Genomic DNA, 22,368 nt, shown 5'->3' on the forward strand with positions numbered 1-22,368 from the left:
GTTTGCTGCTTTAAATACTGTTCAGCACTGAACTAATAACTTAACTTGAATTGATGAAAATGCAAAAAGCAAAAAACGTACACTTACGACACAGAATACGACAGTGCCTTAGAAATGTTATCTTCCACTTTCTGAAAGTAGTTTATATTAGTAGCAAAATATTCCTTTGCCTTTTGACATTCAAATTGAATTGAAGTTTTTTTTCTGCTGCTTTTCTAACCAAATGAAAATTTGTCAATTAATGTTTCGCCCACTTTTGCTTCGCGGAACAACACTCTAAATGCTTTTTTGCCTCTGACTGTCTTTCAGTGTGTGTGTGTGTGTGTGTGTGTGTGGAAGTATTTGTCGCACCTGGCTGCTGTCACAAGCAACACTCCAGCCATGCTGACTGCTGCGTCTGCTTCTTCCTTTTGCCGTTGCCGTTGCCGTTGCCATTGCCTTTGGCTTTTCCGATGCCTTTTCGCGCGCATAAAGCATACTTTTAGGCAGCCATTTTCCACTGTCACATTTAATTGAGTTTGGCTCGACTGGCACGCTAAAAGCGACGTCATTACCTTTTACCCATACCAAAATGCTCAACATTTTTAAGATGTCCACCAGCGCCAGCTGCTGCTCGACTCCTACAGAAGCAGCAGCAGCAGCAGCAGCGGCAGCTCAGCACCCACTTATTGTTTTGCCCGACAAGCGCACCATTTAATTGTCAAATGGCTCGACTTGAATGTGCCTTCGGTGTGAGTTAGCTTCAGGCATACATACATATATATATGTATGTGTGTGTGGCTGTGCGTGTGTATTGGGTAGTTAGGATAGACGATGTCTCTGACGTGACATTTGTTGCAAGCTAAGCTATTTTTATAGCCATCGGACGAGTCGACTCGCAACCCCAGCAACAAAAATTATTGTTTTTCCCTGCTGCTGCTGCTGTTGCGCTGCCGACGACGGCGTCTTCTTCATCATCTTCTTCTGCTTCTTGCTCGCATTGCCACTTCGCTGTGCGGTCCCGTCCTTTCTGACGTCATCAGAGGCGCCATTTTGCAAACGTCCGTTCAATTTTCCCGCTCAATTTGCCATCACAAAAGAAATTACGGCTCATAAAGAGATGAAAGCCAAAGGCAGGTAGCAGCAAGGGGCGTGGCATGGCCAGAGTGGCCTTTTAAAAACCAAAAAAAAAAAAAAAAAATCAAATGGAACATTTTCGCCTTTTCCACATTTTGCTTGTTTTTCACTTATTTTTATTATTATTATTATTCTTTTTGCTTGGTGTGATTATTTTTATTGCATTTGCCGCTGTGATTTCATTTTTGGCAAGCTGGGCCAGCTACCAAAAGTGGGCGTGGCTGGCGCGCTACCTTGGCAGCGGTAGCCACTGTGACGCCTTTTGATGTTGCGCTCGAGGCGTTGCCCCCAAAAACGCTTTCGCCAACAAATCGCTTGGCTCTCGCACCGAGCACTGCTCCGTTGGCTATCGCTCAGAAACTCTTTGTGAAATTGCAGCGAAAGCGATTTGGTGAACATCATCGTTCGTCGTGTTTGGCTTGGTCATGGTATCTCTGCCTGCATGCTGCCAGCACAGTTTTGAGCACGAGCCAAGTGTCAAAGACAAAAAGCAAGATACACAGTGACATACGCCCACCCACACACACACACACACACACACACACACACACACACACACACACTGACTGGCAGGCGCCCAGTTATGAAGATGTTTTCATGTGGGTGTCAACTCTTGTCCGCTTGACATCAATTGACTTTTTGAGCATGCATACGCACACACACACACACACACACACACTGACGCACTCATACATGCATGCACATGCAACGTTCAAGCACTGGTCATAGGCACAGCCCAACTAACAGCTGGCCACGCCCCTTAATTATGCTGTCATTGAGTTTAATTGAAATTTTTGGGCAACAATTTTTAAAGTGCAAAACATTTTGTATATTATGCAACACATGGCATGCAGCATGCAGCAAAGTGAATGAAAGTGCTGCTGTGTGTGTGTGTGTGTGAGGGGGAGGGTGCCAGCAAAGTGGGCGTGGCAAATGGGTTAAGTGTGTTAGCTACAAATTCATGGCATACACATAGGCGCCAAGGGAGAAGCAGCAGCAGCAGCAGCAGCAGCAGCAGCAGCAGCAACAACAACAACAGAAACGTTGACACACATATACAAATTGCAACGCTATTAACAGCAGCAACAACAACAACGATTACTTGTATAAGTCATCTGTGTGTGTGTGTGTGTGTGTGAATCAATACGTTTGACACTAATTTGGGCAGCATTTGCATTGAGATTCATTGAAAATGGCATCGTCATTGCCCAATAACAACAGCAGCAATAACATCAGCATAATCAACCTTATCATCATCATCATCATCATCATCATCAGCACCATCGACATTATCATTATGTTGTTGAAGGCCCGAACACAAAAGCATCAAATTGCAGCTGGGCCCCAAACAACGTTAAAGCCAAGGGCCAGCAGCTGGATTTTAGCTTAAACAGCGAGTCACAAGGGCGGCACACAAGCTGGGCGAGGCCGTTGCCAAAGTGTAATAAAGAGAGAAGAGAGGGATAGAGAGAGATCAAAAGTGCTTGGACTAAAAAAACCAACAAAATTTGTTGTAAGCAGTTGAGACAGCCCTTGGCCAGCTCTAAAACTGATAGAGTCAATTGTCAAGATATGAGAATCAGTTCAATATTATTAATAGAGAGAGAATAGGAGACAGAGAGAGAGAGTGGAGAAATGGTAGAGAGTGTGAGAAAGCGATGGAGGGAAGGGGAACAGTGAGCAAGAGATAGGCTGAGTGTCCCCCCCACTCTCTCTCTCTCTCTCTCCTCTCTCTCTCTCTCTCTCTCTCTCTCTCTCTCTCTCTCTCTCTCTCTCTCTCTCTCTCTCTCTCTCTCTCTCTCTCTCTCTCTCTCTCTCTCTCTCTCTCTCTCTCTCTCCCAGTCTCTTTCTCTACCCCTTTACCTACCTCTACCTCTTTCTTTCTCTCGTTCTCTTATTCTCTATCTCAAAGTCTCCCTCATGCGATATTTCTATCTTATAGTTTCCCTTCCCTCTCTCTCTCTAATTCTTTATCTCTCCCAGTCTCTCTAGATAGATATTTGACAATTGTCCAGATGTGATTCGATAGTGCCTCTCGTTCCCTCCTGCTGTCTCCTTCTCATTACCTCTCTCTCTCTCTCGCTTTCCCTACTCAACTAGTTTTGATTTGCAAAGAAATGCACAAAGTCTTTGAGTTTTATTTCACTTATTTATTTATTTAAAATTCTTTTGCTTAATCAACTCAAGCTGCGTAAACAACAATCTTAATGAAAGCAATTCGAACGTGAACTGAGCTTAACCTTAAATATTTGCAGTGCATCGATTAAAGTGCATATGAAATATGATTTATTCATTAAATTATGCATGTATATATATATATATATGTATATATTTCTGTGCTATACATATGGGCATATATTTATATTTATATATTTTATAAAAGTAATCACTCATGAAATGCGCTTGTCACGAATCATTCTGAATTTTCCATATTTGGAAATTGGCATAAATTAATAAATACGTTACGCGTTTGTTAATGCCGAAAACGATAATTGAATTTGGCTATCAGCGAGATGCAGCTGCAACAACATGTCGCTATCTCACTCGCTCATACTCTGTGTGTGTGTGTGTGTGTATTTATTGAATGGGTTATCGGCATTGGGCTCTCAGTATTTGTGAAATTGCGCATACGCAATGTTGTCGCAGCGGGCAACCAAACCAATCGCTTAGCCAACGAAATATGCTTTGCATTATGCAATGGCTTCTGCCTTCTGGCTGTTAATGCACTTGGTCTCACACACACACACACACACACACACACACACACTAGCAGCAGCAGCACTCTGCATGTATAAAACATGTTTTTGCATTAAGCGTATTTCGCATTTTGGATTTTGTATTTTATACACACACACACGCACACACACACACGCTCTCCTATATATATATATTTTTTTTTTTGTAATACATTATTTATGAGGGAAGGACGTTGCAACTATGACGACCTCATGATGTTTCTAATGATTGCAGCAATCATGATAATGATCGTCATCATGATGAGGCTGCTGCTGCTGAGCTGTATTTAAGTGCACACACACACATGCACACACACGCATGCACACTCACTCATACATACAGAGTCGCCTGCCTTTTAAAGCTATTAAAGAGTCCTGGCCTGATTGCTCGCTGCTCTGCGACCTGTTTGACGTCATTGGGCTGCTCGTTAGTTACGTACGCACACACACACACACACACACATTGGCTAACAGATCAGCAGACTTGAGCTTGTCTAGCTTATACTGTGTACATATATATACGTATATATATCTATATATTTATATATCTATATATCTATATATCTATATATCTATGTACCTATATATTTATATATCTATATATATAATATGTAATTGAAATTTCCGCGTCGCGCCACATTTGTCATTCAACGCATGACTTCCAAAACTACTGTAAAATGCTGCGCTGCTGCAGCTATTGTTATGAAAGTTTTGGCTACCCTGTAAGCATTGAGTAAGTGTTGCTTGCGACATTCATATTGTTGTTATACAGAGTATCTCTAGTCGCACTTTGCTTGAGTGTTGTTCTATGAACCCATAGCCAGCTGCTGGGCATCCCTAGTCACTTTGTTGAACTAATGTAGCCAATGTTTATATCGTGAACTCATAGCTCCTACAGTCAGCTGCAGCTACAGGGTATCTTTAGTCGCAAACACGCCCAATTGTTGGCCTGGCCAGTGGCCTAGCGCTGCTTTGGTCAGGTTTTCCTCTTTTTTTTTTGTTTTTTGGCTGGCGACGCGCAGTCTAAAGTCCTTTTTCTGGCTATCTGACTGTGCTCAATTCGTCTCGCTGTACTCCGCTCGCCCTCGCTGTGCTGTCCAGCGCGCAAAAAATATCGTAGCATACTTTTTTGGGACTTCGTCGTTGCGCTTTATTAATGAACATGGCGCGCAGCGTGTCAACAGGCCTCACGCTAGAGCGAGACAGCAGAAATACAATGTATAAATATTATGTAAACACGCAAACAATGAAGTGATTTGTTGCTACTTAAATTTCGCCCCCGAGAGTGTGCCAGCCAGCAACAAAAACACGGAATTTGTATGGCGAGGTAGGGCGAGGGGGCTGGGGCTGGGCTTAGCTACTGCTGCTGCTGCTGCTGCTGTTGGTCTAGTTGGCTGCCTTTGGCTTGCTTAGCTGATGCTGCAACTTGAAGAAATCTTTTCACTTTTTTTTTTTCTACTTCCCTATTTCGTCTTCTTCTTGTTCTCTGTGCTCTACTTTGCTGGAATTAGTTGCCAAAGAAAAGCGAAAAAATTGAAAGGAATTATGTAGCCAGGCGTCGGTTGTCGAGCGCAGTCGCTGTAAAAGTAGCAAAACAGCGCCCGAGGCAAAGCAAATGGAGGCACGGACTTGCCAGCGAGAGTTGCTAGCTTGTTTACCAACACTTAAGCAGTGGCAGTGGCAGCAGTGGCAGTGGCAGCAGCGAGTGTGACTAGCCTGCCGGGCGCGATAAGCCAGCCGCAATAGATGTGAGCGCGAGCTGCTTGGCTAGAAAAATTGCTGCTTGTACCTGTGGCTGTTTGCCAGCGCAGCTTCTGTTGCATGTCATGCATGTATACATGTATATATATATATATATATATATATGTATGTGTGCATGCATGTGTAGCTATATGTATGTATGTAGTTATTGCACTCTGTGCAAGGCTCATAGCAAAATGTGCGCAGCCTTTTCAACATTTTTTCTTCTTTTTTATTTTTAATAAAATATAATTGAATGAAGATGAAGCGTGTAATTGAAATGCTCTATATGTGCTTGATTAAATATATATATTTAATATATATATATATATATATATATATATATAAATTAATATATATAAAAACTCAAAATGCTTCCAAATAACTCAGCGTTAATCGAGCCAGTTGAAGTTTATGAAATGCAACAAGCATTCACACACACACACACAGAGACAAAAATTTCAGAGACTAATTTCCTTGGGCTTCCTTCATGCAGTTCAGCCCGACGCCGTCGTTAGACAATTTGAGCTCTAATGCAATTTAAAACAAATTGAAAATTTGTGCGTGGCAATTGTGACGCTGGCTGCCAACAGATGGCCAGGTGCTGCTGCTGCTGGGCCACGTGTACCTGGCCGTGACCATGGCCGTGGCAAAAGCTATTGTCAACTTGACTATAATCAAATGAAATATTGAATTATATATAATTATGGCTTAACTATGGAATATTGAATGCGTATTTGAAATTGTCTTTGATGACAGGCGAGCCAAGCGACTCGAGCACTTGAGCACTTGAGGTAATTGGCGTTGCAACTGCAGCTGTTCGTGCAGCTGCCACAGTTCCTGCTGTCAGTTACATTGCTGCGGCTGCAGTGCATTACTTAAACATATTTCAATTATAATTGAACTTCGAACTGACGCAAAACTGGCAACTAAGCGGCTTACTTTAATAACACATACTTATATAGCTTTAACTATAAGTGCAAGCACATACTTATGAGCTGTATACTATATACTATATATATATATAGATAAATAATGCCTTCTAAGGACGCAACTGGAAAATTGTGCGCTTAACAAGGCAGCGCAGGTCATGGAGCGCGTCTACTCTAGTGCGTGCATTGTGGGTGGCACTGTGGACCAGAGTGGTTCGATTCGCTTGTTAGTCCTGGGTGCATTCTGTTGTGCAAGTGTGCGCCATAATTGTGCATTGATTATCATAATGCTAACCATCAGAATTGCGCATAATATGGAGCCAAACAAGCAACGCACTCAACAGCCACTTAATCGCTAACTCACTGGCTCACTCGGTCAATCATTCAATCAGTCAACCACTCGATCAAATGAAACGTGCACAAATGTTGTCATGCCAAGCGATTGCCACAAATTTACTTAGCTCATTACTAAATTGAATTAATACGAATTTTCCATTTTACTGTCTTGATGCTTGTTTGATGTTGTTTTTCATTTTCACGCTGAACTCTGATTGATTCGATAAGGGCCTAGGAATGGAAATTGTGAAAAGGCAGCAGAAGGCGTGGCAGCAATCAAATCATGTCAGTGCGTCGCTGAGAACCTTGAAAGATTTAAAATATATATTTTATGGGCTCAAAATACTTAAGCTTTGGGTAGATGCTCCCATTTATATAGCCAACACTAAAGGTATTCAAGTAAAAGACTTACAGCAAGCCTAAAATGCTTATTTCGGCTATTGATTAGTCGATCATTGATGCACTAAATAACCATTAAATGATTTTATGCAACAGCTTATGTTTACTATGGAAGCTAATACATAATAATTCAGGTATTTAGTAGTTGGCCATTAATACTTTAGAGAACTCACAGCGAATAGGAATGCTGTCCGGGTATCTATTAGTCAGTCATTGTTGCGCTACAAAACTCTTATTTGTTTGATTTGAACTGTCAATTGAATTATGATTACTTTGGGTGCTAATCCATGATAGTTCAGATAGTATTAACTTTTATTTGATTTTATATAACAGCTAATGGAATTAGGCTTACTATAGAAGCTAATGAACGTTCGGGTATCCATCAGTCTGTCAATGTTGCACCAGCCAATAGCATATGTCATAGGGGATTCTGTTCAGGTATCTATTGGTCGATGATTACTGCTTTAGTAAACTGTGCTTTGATTCTGTGTGCAGATAATTATAAAACAGCCAATATGACTAGTACTTACTATGTACACTGATGGTTGTTCGGGTATCTATTAGTCGGTCATTAGATAAGACTTATTCCTTTCTGTCGCAGTCAATAGGCTGCGGTTTACTATGGTTACTGATGAACGTTACTCAAAGTAACATGAAAATGTAAGCATATGGAAACTTTAGCTGCTCTTATCTTAAATTTGGTGTCGGCAATTCACGTGAAATGGCGAAACATGAGTGGAAAAAAGTTTTCACTTAAGCTCCATGCATTGAAATTAGTTTTCGAATCAAATTTATTAGAATACTATAATAAAATAGTTTCATTCTGTTTCTCTGAGTTTCTCTTTCTATTTTACCCATCTCTCTCTCCCCCTCTCTCTTTCTGTCTCTCTGTATTTGTGTGTGTCGGCTTGACTTCCGTTTCCGTTTCCGTTTCAATTGCTGTGCGTTTTGTCTCTCTCACTCCCGCTCTCTCTAACAGCTTGTATATTCATCTAGCTCTCTCGTTCTCCCTAGCGCTTTGTATGCTAATAAAATGTTAAGTGCAATATTAAAAGTAAACACGAATCAAATTTAAGTTAATTAAAATAAAACCAACGAATTCTTTAAAAGCAAAATAAAAGAAAGAAAATTGCAAAACGAAAAAGTGAAAATATTCAACGAATTTCAATTCGAGATGCCAGCACAACACCACTAGACCCACTGCATAAGCCACCCACCCGACCGCCAACACCCACAGCAGACGAACCAACGAACCCAACCACAATATGATTGCCACATTGTTTATAATATTTGCATTTATACGCGCCTTCCCCTGGAGTCGGCGTCGCGCTTATGCAGCCGCAGCTGGACGACCACCGCTGGCGCTGACCCTGATGCCCGCCGACGAGGAGGAGCAACAGCAGCAGCAGCAACAACAGCAGCAGCAGCAGCAGCAGCAGCTGAACAATAATAACGGCCCGCGCTCCTCCATCACAACAATGGGCAATGGCCATGGCCATGCGGAGGATATGCCGCGCACACGTCGCAAATCCTCCAAATTCCACGAAGTCACATTCAGCGGCAGCGTTGGCGGTGGCGAAAGCGATGGCGAGGGCGAAGCGGCACATGTGGCAGCAGCAGTAGCTGCCGCTGGAGCTGGCAGCAAGCGGCATTCGCTGGGCGCGACAAGCACCACTAGCAATTCGGGCTCCACCATAACGGCGCCATATCGCACGCTGGGCAGCAGCAGCCGTTCGCGAGGATCGCGTGACTTTGGCCATGGTCAACATGAGTATTATCAGCTGCAGACGGGCTCGTCGTCGTCGAACGGTGGGCGCGGACTGACGCAGCGCAGCGATACAATGGCCACCGAGGCGGAAGAGTTTGAGGATGAGGAACGGCCGCCGATGGACGATGATGAGGCAGCCAGCTATGATCGTGAAACGGAGCAGTTCTATAGCAACATACAGGATGCCGCTGGCACCTCGAGCAGTCGCAGCAAGCGTTCGTCACTTTTCTCGCGCTCCGACAGCTCAGCGACCACCACCTCGTCGTCTGGTGGCGGTACCTTTACGGGCGGCAAACGTCGATCAGCCGCATCGATCATGTCCTCATCGCTCTGCTCCGACGTTATGATCGGCAGCGATCGGCGCAGCTCAACGACCACCGAGTGCAGTGGCCGTTCGGTAGCTGGTTCGGTGCCCAACAACAGCCAGCGTCGGTCCAGTGGACGCATTCGCCGCAATGTCTCCCGCATGACCATCGCGGGAGCCAGACGTCGCACCACCGGAAGGTAATGCTAGCGCATCCACACGCTGCGTCCACATGTCTATTCTAACTTCAAATAACTAACTCTTACTTCCCCTCTCTTTCTCTCTCTCTATCTCTCTCTAACCCTACCTTGCACTGCAAAGCAATATTGACAACTATCTGAAAGGAGCTTAGCTGGGCCTTAAATGATTCGACTCTTAGAAAATTTCTATTTGTACTCGGGATAGGCTCGTATCGCTTAGCTGTAGCCATACCCAAGGAACTCTGGATCATTCTGAATCCATTTCTATTGATTTCCTTTGGTCTTCCCTTTGCCGCCCTCCTTTCAGCCTTTCTCATGTCTTTGGCATAGTTAGTTTCAGATTCTCTAGACTCATTCAATTATATTTCTATATATTAGTGTGTTAACTTAAGTTTTTTCTTTATTTGCAATCAGTAAACCTCAGTTAGAGCCCTAAAATAGATTGTTTTGTGCGTAGTTTGTGCGGGCGCCACCTCCCAGAACATGAAAATCCCCGTGTTTAGTGTTATGCGATGAATTCTATAGGTAGTTAGACTTGAGTTAATTTGAATTGTTGGAAAATCATGAGCCATTTTCTTGTTGCCACTGCTCGTGCTTGGCCAGCAGCTTCATGCCCAGTGGTCGTATCTGCTGGAAGGCACGCTCTACGCTGCTTTCCTGTGCGGCCTGCGACTCCTTCGGCGGATTCGATTCACGGCAGGCACGTGTGGCATGGCGCATACGCTGCATGCTGACCTCCTTGCAGGCCAAACGTATCTCGTCGCCAGTGAAGTGTTCGGAGAGGGTTGTCAGCTGCTCCAACAGCTTGGGCGTTAGACTGAGCGTGGTGCCTAGCAGGCGACTGATTAGATTGGAGCGTTCGGCGGCAGTGGGCAGCTGTACGAGCAGCTTCTTCTCGAACCGTCGCAGAAAGGCCTCATCGATGTCCCAGGGCAGATTGGTGCTGGCCAGCACAAAGACGCCGCTGAGCGTATGCTCCATGCCGTCCAGCAGCTGAAGCAGCTCGTTCTTGAAGCGTTTCGATGACTCGTGATCGGTGGCGCGATCACGTTTCGAGGTCAGACTCTCAATCTCATCGAAGAAGATGACGGAGGGCGAACGACGCGCGGCCATATGAAACAGAACGCGCAGTATTTTTTCCGATTCGCCGCGCCACTTGGACACCATTATGCTGGCCGTGATATTAAAGAATGTCACCTTGCCGCGCGTCTCGGCGTACAGAGCCTTGGCCAAATAGGTCTTACCACTGCCGGGCGGGCCGTGCAGCAGCAACGAACGCCAAGGCTTCAGGCCATGCGCAAATAACTGCGGATACTCGATGGGCGTCAGGACCGCCTCCTTGACCAGCTCAATGGCGCTGTGATTGCCGCAGATGTCCGTCCAGCGCAGCTTGATGTCTTCGCACAGAATGCTCGTCTTGACCAGCTCAGCCAGCGACTGCCATTCGAGCGAGGCGAACAGCGCATCGTCGCCCGCATGTCCATGCTCGATTTCGTTGAATGCAGCGATCCGTGGCTCTGCCATCGTTTCGGCCGTATCCATCTTTTTGATGTGCAGCGACAGTCGATTGGCCTGCAGCTGGCCAGGTCCCTGCTGCTGAGAATCTGCGGCCAAGCTGGCGGCAGCCGCAGCAGTTGCTGCACCAACGCCCGCATGCCAAAAAGCCTGTGAATCGCCAGGTCGCTGCACTGACTGCGACTGTGACTGTGACTGGGTCTGGGAGTGCGACTGTGACCCTGATTGCTCTGCTGGTCTGGCGCCCTTGGTCGAGCTGAGCTCCACTTTGAGCTTAGGTCCCATCTTTTTGAGCACGCGCGGATACTTGCCGAACTTCATATTGAAATAGCTTGCATAGTCCAGATAGATGGCATCTAGGTCCACGTTGTCGCACACCTCGTACTCCTCGGTCAGTCGACCCTCGCCCTTCAGTGTCTCGGCGCTATTATAATAGCCATTCTCCAGCAAATAGCGATGCATCAGATACAGCAGATTGCGTCGACGAGTGGTAAAATTTCGCACATCCTCCACTAGCAGCGTGGACGCGGCTGTGGCCGCAACGCCATACTTCGTTTGGGGCTTCATGCTGACAGCTTATCCCAGTGTGTATAGGTATATATGTATATATATATATATATATATAGATATATATATTATCTATTGTTAACTGCTCTGCGTCTAACTATAACTATCTCATCGAACTGGAAGCTAAACGTTATTGACAACATTCACATTGTTTGCCTGCCTTAAACAGGGTTGTCATAACAAACACGTCCGGGTTGTTCAGGGCAACGTCACAATGTGGCACAGTGGGCTCGATGCCTGAAAATAGTGACAAATTTAAATGCATAGCAATTTATATATAAGCTGAAGCATCAAATTTCTTAACTACCTCCGATACTAATATAAGGTGAAGTCCATAGTGTTATGGGAAATTATATATATATATAAGAATTATCTGTTTAAAGTCCATCAAAAGTCTCTTTATACAACAATTGCAAGCATTTATAAATTTCACTGCTTTACGATGTATTTTTGCCCACTGTGCGCATGACAAACGTTGCCATTGGCTGCAGTCCGCAAGCTGCAGCAAACAGTCATCAACATTTTGACTATAGAAGAACCGCAAATATGCCCAGCCGCAAAAGTCAACAAGAAGATACGAATGCTGTGACGAGATGCCAGAAAATGTGCCTGATTAGTAGATAGATGCAGTGGGCCGTTTGGCATCTGTTCAGCTGCCACGATCCGCGTGCGTCAAATATGTGTGTGTGTGCGTGTGTGTGTGTGTGTGTGTGTGCCACTGCCATTAATTAAAATTGAGCAGAGCGTGAAGACATCACCGAAAACATCACACACTAGAGTCGAAATGCTCTTCAGCTCGCAAGTATATTGAGAATATATATAGATTATATATATATATAAATATATAAGATTTAGCGTTGTTTGAGTTACTCGATTAATGAATATTATTGATATTTCATAGGGATTTTCCACATTCCTCAAAGACCTTGAGCTTATCAAAGGCGTATAGAAATCTAATCAGAAATTGTGATACTACAAATCATGGCCAAAATATTCCAATGGACTCGTAGATTAAAACTTCTTTTTGTCTTTACGTCAAACTGAGATACGGCGCAGATATAGAAATGCTGACTAGCTAGATCTGATAAAGAAGAGACGAATTGTTTGAAGACTTTCGAGTATTTTCGAAAAATCATGCAAAAACTTTTCTTTAAGCTTAGCAAAAAAAATGAGATATTTTAAAAACGAAAATATAAAATTTATGGACCTCTGACTTGAACTAGCTCAAGGTTAGCTTCAGCAACAAAATTTCTTGATTTTTTTGTCAATTTCTTTTATTTATTTATTTAATAAAATAAAAACAATTTTATAGAACTAATATAAATTTTTGTTTAAGCTGAGTTAGCTCAAGACTTTTAGATTTACAAAAAAATTTTATTTTCCTAAAAATTAAAATGAAAAAAAAAAAAATAAATTGCAAATTTGTTGAAATTCCTTGCTTCCAAGCCCAATGAAGTAGCCAATGTGCCCGCTAATGCGCATTGGTGAGTCACGCCGGCTGATGTGCATTGTGCAATGTGCGTCGCGCGTTATGCTGCCAAGATGTTGCATGCTCAATTTGTTTGGTTTTTCGTTTTGTTGGTGGCCGCCAGGCGACAGCTGTTGCAACGGTTAATCAAATGCGCGACGCAATGAAATGAAAATCAACGAAATTCTGATGGGTTCGCAACTTTGGCAGCAGTTGCCTTCGCTTTGCTACTTTCCACACGGCCAAAAATTATGCAACATGCATATGCAACAGTGCCGCGCTTGCCTGGCCCTCTAGCCCATCAGCTGCCATGCCTATCAGCATTTTGCCTTTTAAAAAAAACATCAACAGCCAAGGTAGCTGCAAGGCGCACCAAACGGGTGGCAGCTTGGCTGGGTGACTAGGTATGTGTGTGTGTGTGTATGTGTGGCATGACTGATGCTGTGCTCTGTATGTGTGTATGTGTGTGTGTGCGTGTCTGTGCTCATTTCATATCGCATGCTGTTCGCTCGCACTTTTAATTTGGTTTATACAGAGCAATGGCAATGCCTCCAGCTTCTCGAATCTTTAGGGCAAAACGCAAGCCTCGTCCACGTCTCGCTGCCGTGGCCCCAGCCATGCCTTGCATGCCCAATGCATATGGCAGTCAGTCTCAGGCTTTTGTTAATGGCCTTGTGATAGTTTTTTTCCTCTTCCACATGTGTGTGTGTGTGTGTGTGTCTCTCAAAAGCAGCTGCCACACAAGTGCTGCATGTGTCGTTGGATTGGTTTTTGGATTTGGTTTCAGTTACAGTTGCTGCTGCTGCTGCTGCTACTGCTGCTGCTGTTGGGAATATTGTGGCCAAGGTCTTATATCAGTGCAGCTTTGAATACGTTCATTGAATCCATTCATTGGCCGCTGCATTAGTAAGCCAGCACATTAATGAGTCTGAAATGCGAGTGGATGGCATAAATTGCGAGCAACTCAATAATTCACTAAGCCAACAAGACAATGAGCACATGAAAGGGTAGCAATTCATTAAGCTGAGCTGAGTTGAGTTGAGTTTCGGCTTTAAAATCAGCTTAACATGTACTTATGTTGCGTGCCCCATTAGCAGCGAGTGGCGTGCGTGTTGCATACTTGCAGGCCAAAATGAGCTGCTGCGCGACGTCGCTGCTTAAGCCGTCAGACGAGAAGTCGAGCAGCCGCTTAATGCCAACACCTAGCCGGGGGGATAAGGACAATAGGTGAAGGCAGTACAGCGGGGGCAGACAGATTGCCATTGTTGTGGTAAGTAGGCTAGCAGCAAGCAGCAGGCAGTAGGCAGTAGGCAGGAAATGTGCCCCACGGCTGTCGCTCCTCATGCGCCTAATTATATGTGCAAATAAATGAACGGCCCGAGCTGATTGTGATGAGTGTGTCACAAGCTCTCTCTATGTATGGGTGTGTGTGTGTGTGTGTGTGTTTATGTGCTCTGATTGTGTTGGTGCGGCATAGATTCAACTGCTGCCAGAGGCAGAGTCAGAGGCCAGCTAAGACCCGCAATGCCGCCAACTTAATTAGTTTGTTAAGTAGGAAGTCGCTGGATGTGAAATGATTGTATGCACGACTGGCTGAATGGCTAAATGAATAAGGGATTGACTGAATAACTGCAAACTTGACGACATACGACATTAATCAGCCAGGTCCACGTAGCAGCAAGAACAATTGGAGCGCACACACACGCACATAAATTACTCAATTCTCTTGCAACATTGTGTGCGTGTGTTAAATGAAGTAAAACTTTGCTGCGATATATGAATAAATATATGTGTGTGTATGCGTATATATATATATATGTGTATATATATAAAGCTGCTGGGAAACTGAAACTGAAACTTTAAACTGAAAACACTGAAATACCAAAGACGAATACTGAAATACTGAAATACTGAAAACTGTGCCACACTACGCCTGCCTCATAACTTTTGAAAAGTGCTACAAAGTATGCCATGGTAAATGGCGACATTGTTGCGCACAACAGCAACAATGGCAACAGCAAGAACAACAATAAAATGGGGCAAAACAACAGCAACAACAATAAGAGGCTAGCGTCAACTTTGTGCCAAGTTTACTTAATGACCCCGATATAAATTTTACTTAAAACATCATTTTTCTTTACGACTTTCGCTGCCAAAAGCGTCATGGCCTTCAAGGCGATGGCAACAGGAGCCATAGCATAAGGAATGCCAACGGCGGCTGGACGAGAAGGCCGCCAAACAAGGACACAGCTGCGTCACACAGCGTCCAGCTAAGGACCAGCTCGCCCCCGCACGATATCTGCTTCTGCTTATGAATGTAATTTCTTTAATTATGACAACGCCCTTAGATTGATGCCTGCCTCAGAGTGTGGCTCTCGCACACGCACTCTCTATCCCTCTCTCTCTCTCTCTCTCCTTCTCTCTATATCTATTGCCACATCTGAGCCACGCTACAAATAGCTGGCAATTGCATTTCATAAAGACAAATGACATTAGCGTTTCATTTCTTCTCTTTAGCGTGCAACTCTTTGAGACGATAGCGACATCTATGGGCAGCTGATTAAACCAGTAATTCCTATTGATGAATACATTAATTTTAGAATTATGTTCTACTGGCACGTGTCAAGAGTGATACCTCCTTTTGAGTCGTTCAGAATCAATAGTTGAATCGCTTTGTTGAACTTGTTCAGCAGAACTGAACTTGTTCAGTAGAACTGAACTTGATTAGTAGAACTATTGAACTTGTTCAGTAGAACTATTGAACTTGTTCAGTAGAACCGAACTTGTTCTGTAGAACTATTGAACTTGTTCAGTAGAACTGATGAACTTGTTCATTAAAACTATTGAACTTGTTCAGTAGAACTATTGATCTTGTTCAGTAGAACTGCTGAAGTTGTTCATTAAAACTATTGAACTTGTTCAGTAGAACCGAACTTGTTCAGTAGAACTATTGAACTTGTTCAGTAGAACTATTGAACTTGTTCATAAAAACTATTGAACAAGTTCAGTAGAACTTTTGAACTTGTTCAGTAGAACTAGTGAACTAGTTCAGTAGAACTATTGAACTGGTTCAGTAGAACTATTGAATTTGTTCAGTAGAACTGAACTTGTTCAGTAGAACTATTGAGCTTGTTCAGTAGTACTATTGAACTTGTTCAGTGGAACTGAATTTGTTCAGTAGAACAAGTCAATGGAACCATGAATCATATCAATTCTCATGCTATACGTATCGTATGCCTTACGCAACTAGTGGAAGCTTGTGTAGCTTTAAGCTAATGTAATCGAGGCTGCTTTGTTTAACAAAATGGATAACAATCGGAATTGCGCCAGAGAATAGAGAATATGCTGGTTATTTTAAAACGCCAGCTAGTTGGTTGGGCTTAGTTAAAAAGTTGATCCTTGCAACCGCGCGTTAACTTGATCAGTGGCACAACTTTGGCGCGACTTGAATACACGGCCTTAGGGAAATGCGGCTCTGTAGTGAAGTCAACTTTCAGCTCAAGTTCTCAATAAACTTGGCTACATTCGGAGCGTAGGGTTGGAGTTTTGGGCTGGCTGTATCCCTCTCCATTTTGGGAGTGGGTGTCTCTGTGCGCGTGTATGAGGCGCCGCTACATTTTTAGCCGAGTTGGCGCAAAAGTTTTCATAAGCAAGCGAGGCTGATGTCGACGCAGACAAAGGGCGAAAATGTCTAACGAATTGAAAAACTTTAAAAGCGCCTTGTTAGGCGCGCTTCCGTTTCCTGTAGGTCGTCGTCGTCATCGTCATCGTCATCGCTCTAACCAACCCCCTCCCGCCCCAATAGCTAACTACATACGCCCTAACCACACTCCACTTCTGGCTGCTGTCTTCCGTTTGGCGCTGAAAAGTTCGCTGTGTCAAGTCAACAGGGCCGTCTATAACACGAGTCAAGTTTGGCCTAAAAGCGTTGACTTTCAATTATTTGGGGTCACACAGTGGGCAGCTTGTAAAGTTATTGAATGCCTCAAACCGACTAGCTCAAAATAATATTGTATTGCATAATATTTCATAATTGTCTTTTCCTTTTACAGTTTCGATGTAGAAAATGGCCAGGGCGCCCGATCACCACTTGAGGGCGGCTCACCCAGCGCTGGTTTGGTTCTACAGAATTTACCGCAACGTCGCGAATCCTTTCTATATCGCTCCGACTCGGACTTTGAGATGTCACCAAAGTCAATGTCCAGGAACTCAAGCATTGCTAGCGAAAGGTAAGTGCCAAACACTAAACCGTTTCACCTTATATACTATGGACAATGTTTTCGTTTCGGTTTTATAATCATTTGATTTCTCTGGTGTGTCGACTATGCTTTGAATTCATCTCGATTTTCATTTACATGCTTTAATATGATTTGAGTTCTTATACAGCATTCACGAGCCTCATAAGCTATGCATAATCGCATTCATATCACAAACTTTCTATGACAACTACAAATACATATGCATATGAATATTCTAAGAGCATAATCAAGAATTCCAACAGCAAAGTGGCTAAGACACAGCTGACATTGAACGACAACTGCTCAGCAGCTCTTTATTATTCCATTAAGATGTACGGCTTTAGGCTTTGCTAGCGTGTGCTACTACTAACTACTTTTCCTACTACTATTTTTACGTTATTCAATGTTTTATGTGATTCAACTACCTCTACCCCTACCTGTACCTGTACCTGTACCTGTACCTATATCTGTTATGCTAGATATAATTTGTACTCTTTGTACCTACCCAACATCTCTGACTGTCACTTAGCTTACTACTCCCACGTCTGTTAGTACCTTTCCCAGCAACTACTACTACTATTTCAATTCTTTGCGCCTACCCACGGTATAGCTGTTAGCACTTTTACTCTATATTGGCAACACTTTCAACTACTACTACTATGACTTTTACTATTACATTCAAGTATATAGTGTACCTATATTACTAGTACGTTTACTACTACTATTGAACTATTTACTACTACTTTTTACTATTGCACCTTTATAACTACTACACCTATAACACCCCATTTGAACTTTTACAATTTCAACTACTATGAATCTTTACTCTAGTATAATTTTGACCTATAGAACTTCCCTCTCCTTTTACTACATTTAAACTGCTCTTACTACGAGCTTACTTTAGTTTACTTTACTTTTTATATACTACGGTATAAGAAGTGCGACTAACTTGAATTTCTGCTGTTATTCTACTTTACTTTACCATACATTGACTTCTTATACTGAACATCTACAGTATAAGAAGTGCGACGAAAACACGAATTTCTGTTTCTACATTTACATTTACTTCTTATACTAAAAATCTTATACTATAATAAAACTCAAGTCTCTACTCATATTACACTCACACACACATTTGCTTCTTATACTAATCCTCTTATACTGTAGTATAAGAAGTGCGCCTAAAACTAGAACTGTTACTCCTATTACACTTTACATTTACTTCTTATGCTACACATCTTATACTAAGGTATAAGAGTTGCGACTAGAACTTCAATTTCTACTCCTATTCCTGCTCTCTAAGTTCTTGTTCTATTTCTGAGCGGAAGAGCAATATATAAGGTACTGCAAGAGTTGTAGAAGGCGCAATAGGAGTAAAAGAACTGAGTGTTAAAGCTGTTGTGGAATTAGTAGAAACTTAGCACTTTCTGCTGCTACGTTTTCCAGTAGCATTTCAACACTTGTTGGCCAACTGGCTGGAGGGCTCTTGCCGCAGCTGCCGCGTTGCTTTGACAACTTTTCTTCGACTACTAATTTCGAGTACAGCCTCCACCGTCTGCAGATGGTTTCTTTTACTTTGTCTATTACTTTAATACCACTCTCGATGCTCATATAGAATTTCCCGTGGGCTTTTCGTTGCTGTTCCTTTAGATTTTGAACATTTTCATTTAGAAGTCTTAAATTTGTTCTACCAATTTTCAACATCTGTTGCTATTGTCTGGCTGCCTTTGCTCTTTCTGCTGGAAATGCTGCCACAATTCGCAATGCCACACCTATGTTGCATACATGAGTGTGCGTGTGGGTACTTGTGTGGATGGGTGTGTGTGTGTGTGTGAATGAATGTGCAGCATCGTTTGCGGTATTTGAGGCACTTTGCCACATTTCAATGGCATTGCAGCGCCGCCTCTAGAGCAAAGTTGGCAACATCATCATCTGCTGGTGGTCAGGAGCCGTCCCATTGATGGCATTTTTGAAATTCATAGCAAGCCTTTTGCCACATCTGGCTGCCTCTTTGGCAAAAATTCCATTCCAGCAGTTCCGGAGACGTCACCTCACCCAACAGTCTATATGCTCTTTACGGCTTTAGTGTGTTGTCCGCTGTCCACTGTCCGCTGTCCGTTGTCTGATGTCCGGCGTCAGCTGCTCTGTGCTCTGGTCCGTGAGTTGACCCGGCTTTGACCATTGTTTTGACAACGCTTGCAGGCATCTGGAATAAATAGCAATGGCAACTTTTTTGGAAGCTCTGACAAAAGATGACAAACAACATTTACCCACAATTTTGCTGAACTATTTGGGCTTTGATTAGTTAGTCAGCTTTACCTGAAGACCAAATATGCATGCAAATGCCACTCGCATGACACACATGAATGAGCCAACAGCTATACAGAGACAGAGACAGATAGACACACACCCAGACACAGTTGAATTGCATTAACAAGCATTACACAACTGGAAACCGGAAATACAATTTTCTCTTATGCCCGAGGTGCGACAACTTTTTAGTTTTTTTGTTTTGCTTCTGCTGCTGCTGCTGCTGCGGCAATGCACAACAAGAACACAATAATTACACACAACAACATGAACGATATCAAAGCATCAGGTAGCATCATGTCAAAAGGCTAAACAACAAAACAAGCGAACACCATATGGAATTAGCCGGGCATCTGGTCAGCCAGCAGCCAAATGCAACCTTGAGTAGACAAGTATTTTACAGCTATTTTTACACGTCTCTTGGCACTCGTCGTCTGCCGCTCACCGCCCACCGCCCACCGCCCACAGCCGCAAAGGCCAAAGCGCTAAAATATATCGCGCAAAACGCAGATGAAAAATTGCAAAAATATTTGGACCGCAAAACACTTAAAGCCGCCACCACGCCACCGCCACCGCAGCAGTCGACAAATGAAGCGTTTGCCCATCAAGTGTATACACTTATACACATTGCAGCCAAATCAGATGTGAAATATGAAAGGCACCGACAATGCCACAGCACCACAACCCGAGCTCAGTTCCATAACTCTCAGCTATCAAGCCTAAAACTATTTCTCAGCTATCATCGATCAGCATTCTGTTCATACTAATTTGCTTTATTTGTGTGCCATCTGCATCCTTCTCTCTCTCTCTCTCTCTCTATATATATATATATATATATATATATATATATGAGCAATCTTAAAGATCTTAACATATCATTGCTTCAGTTTCGGTTGTGTGTAAATATAGTCATCCACCTCTACTCTTATAACTGTCTCGTTGTTATTCGTTTTGGTGTTTATTGTATGTTGTTCCCTGGCTGCAAACTGTTGTTCACGCAGCATGCAAGTGTTTATATGTGATCAAATAATACTATAAGATGTTAGCTGATTGATGGCTGGATGAGATGTGTAAGCAAAGAAAAAAAAAGTGAGCTACAGCTCACTGGCGTGGGACCAGAACGATCCATGCTGAACTTCATAGTTCACATATTTTGTCTTAAAGGGCACAAGTGTTTCTATCTATATTCCTCGATCGATTGATCATCATCATCACATAGTAAATCTAACACTAGACAAACATTTAGCTGTCTCAACTAAATTTCTTTTATAAATCACAGAAATGATTAGCTCTTGCATATGAAACTCTGAAGATTCGATTCGAGTCGAGTGCAAATACTTGGCTGGAATTTGTGTGTGTGCCATCAGCATTATATAATCTAGGTAACCTCTATGCATATACATACATTTCATGTTGTTCTTGGACTCAAAGCGAAAGTGTCCTTGTGTCGCAAAACATGGCTGGCTGGCTGGCTAAAGTTAGATGTGCCCCCAAGTGCAGTGGCCCCAGTGGCGCTAGAACATAGAAACGATTTAATTATACATAGTTGAAAATAAATATATTTATATATATACATACATATATATATATATTTTTTGTTGGTATTTTCGGTATTTTTGGTATTTTGTTGGCTCCCTTTTCGGCCATTTGGCAGCGACAGCAACGCAATTTGCATTTATTTCTCTTTTGGCTTTCTTTATGTACGTCTTCCTTTCTTTTTTTTTGTATTTTTTTTGTTTCGGCCTGACTGGGCCAGGCCAAAAAGTTTTGGGTCTGCTTTAAAGTTTTTGGCAGGCCTCTAGTTACGCTCGCCTCCAGCCCGTCGCCCCCTTCTCTATAGACATTTGCTGCCAGTCGGACGTCTTCTAAAGGTCCGTTTGCTGCGTTTGCTTTCAATCAACTTGAATATTTTTGGTGAGACATATCGCAGTTCCCTCGTCTGCCAGTCTGCCACTTTCAAACAATGTTGTTGATGAGCCTGTCAATTGCAAGCACACACACAAACGCACACACACACACACACATACATCAAAACAATCACACACACACTTGGTTATATATACCTTATACTTTGGCAGTGACTGGCCCCAGCTTAGCTGTCATGACAACGACAACGACAACGAACAAGTTGAGTGAAAATTTCATAAAGATTTCAACACTAATAACAAATAATTAGCTGACTGACTGCGGCTGGCAAATATCAAGGGCAACAAAATAGCAACAGCAACACAAATAATTCAATTAAATATGTTAGCTGAATGCGAGTGAGAGCGAGAGTGGATTAAGAAATAGCAAAAAATTGAGTTGCTTTTCGAATTGAAGCTGCAATTTCTAGAAACTTTTACTGAGTTGAAGCTGAATTTTATTGAGTGTACGAATTATATGTAATTGCATACTCAAAGGTATATCGATATAAGGTATATAAGGTATATGGTTAAATCAGACTTCATTTTGATTAAACAATATTTACCTTTTTATGCATTCAAAAGACATTCAAAATATTTCACTTTATGTGATAATGTCAATAAAATTAGTTTAATAAAATATAAGTAATAACTCGATACAGACCAACAGCCAAGTGCGTTAAGTTGTCTGGGTTTGCTTCAATTATCATCTCGTATGTCATCAAGCTGAATCAGGCTTATATTTAATAATCGATAACATGTTCGCATGTTACATGAAATCGATAATAAACTTCTAGTCAAATATCAAATATTGGTTTCTAAGTTTCTAAGAATTG

At 42.7% G+C, this 22,368-nt stretch overlaps 2 protein-coding genes across 8 annotated transcripts in view; one reads left to right on the forward strand and one right to left on the reverse strand.

Annotated features, from left to right (window-relative positions):
* The window catches only part of LOC111601641 (cAMP-specific 3',5'-cyclic phosphodiesterase), a 113,238-nt gene that overhangs the window by 70,233 nt on the left and 20,637 nt on the right, over nt 1–22,368 (forward strand). For 5 of the 7 annotated variants that reach the window (XM_023318310.2, XM_023318311.2, XM_023318313.2 and 2 more), the window contains one exon: nt 17,133–17,309. In XM_023318310.2, coding sequence (XP_023174078.1) covers nt 17,133–17,309 — 177 coding nt within the window. Of the gene's footprint in view, nt 1–8,377; nt 9,531–17,132; nt 17,310–22,368 lie in introns of those variants that run through there. The other 2 variants (XM_023318314.2, XM_023318315.2) reach the window with 2 other exon arrangements.
* Nucleotides 9,914–11,671, reverse strand: LOC111601642 (katanin p60 ATPase-containing subunit A-like 2). Its single transcript, XM_023318322.2, has one exon. It carries the CDS (start codon nt 11,610–11,612, stop codon nt 10,092–10,094), a length of 1,521 nt encoding a protein of 506 aa, XP_023174090.2. The 5' UTR covers nt 11,613–11,671; the 3' UTR covers nt 9,914–10,091.

The sequence above is a fragment of the Drosophila hydei genome, unplaced genomic scaffold (assembly GCF_003285905.1).
Source record: "Drosophila hydei strain 15085-1641.00,03,60 unplaced genomic scaffold, DhydRS2 tig00000379-arrow-arrow-pilon, whole genome shotgun sequence".
Classification (NCBI taxonomy): domain Eukaryota; kingdom Metazoa; phylum Arthropoda; class Insecta; order Diptera; family Drosophilidae; genus Drosophila; species Drosophila hydei.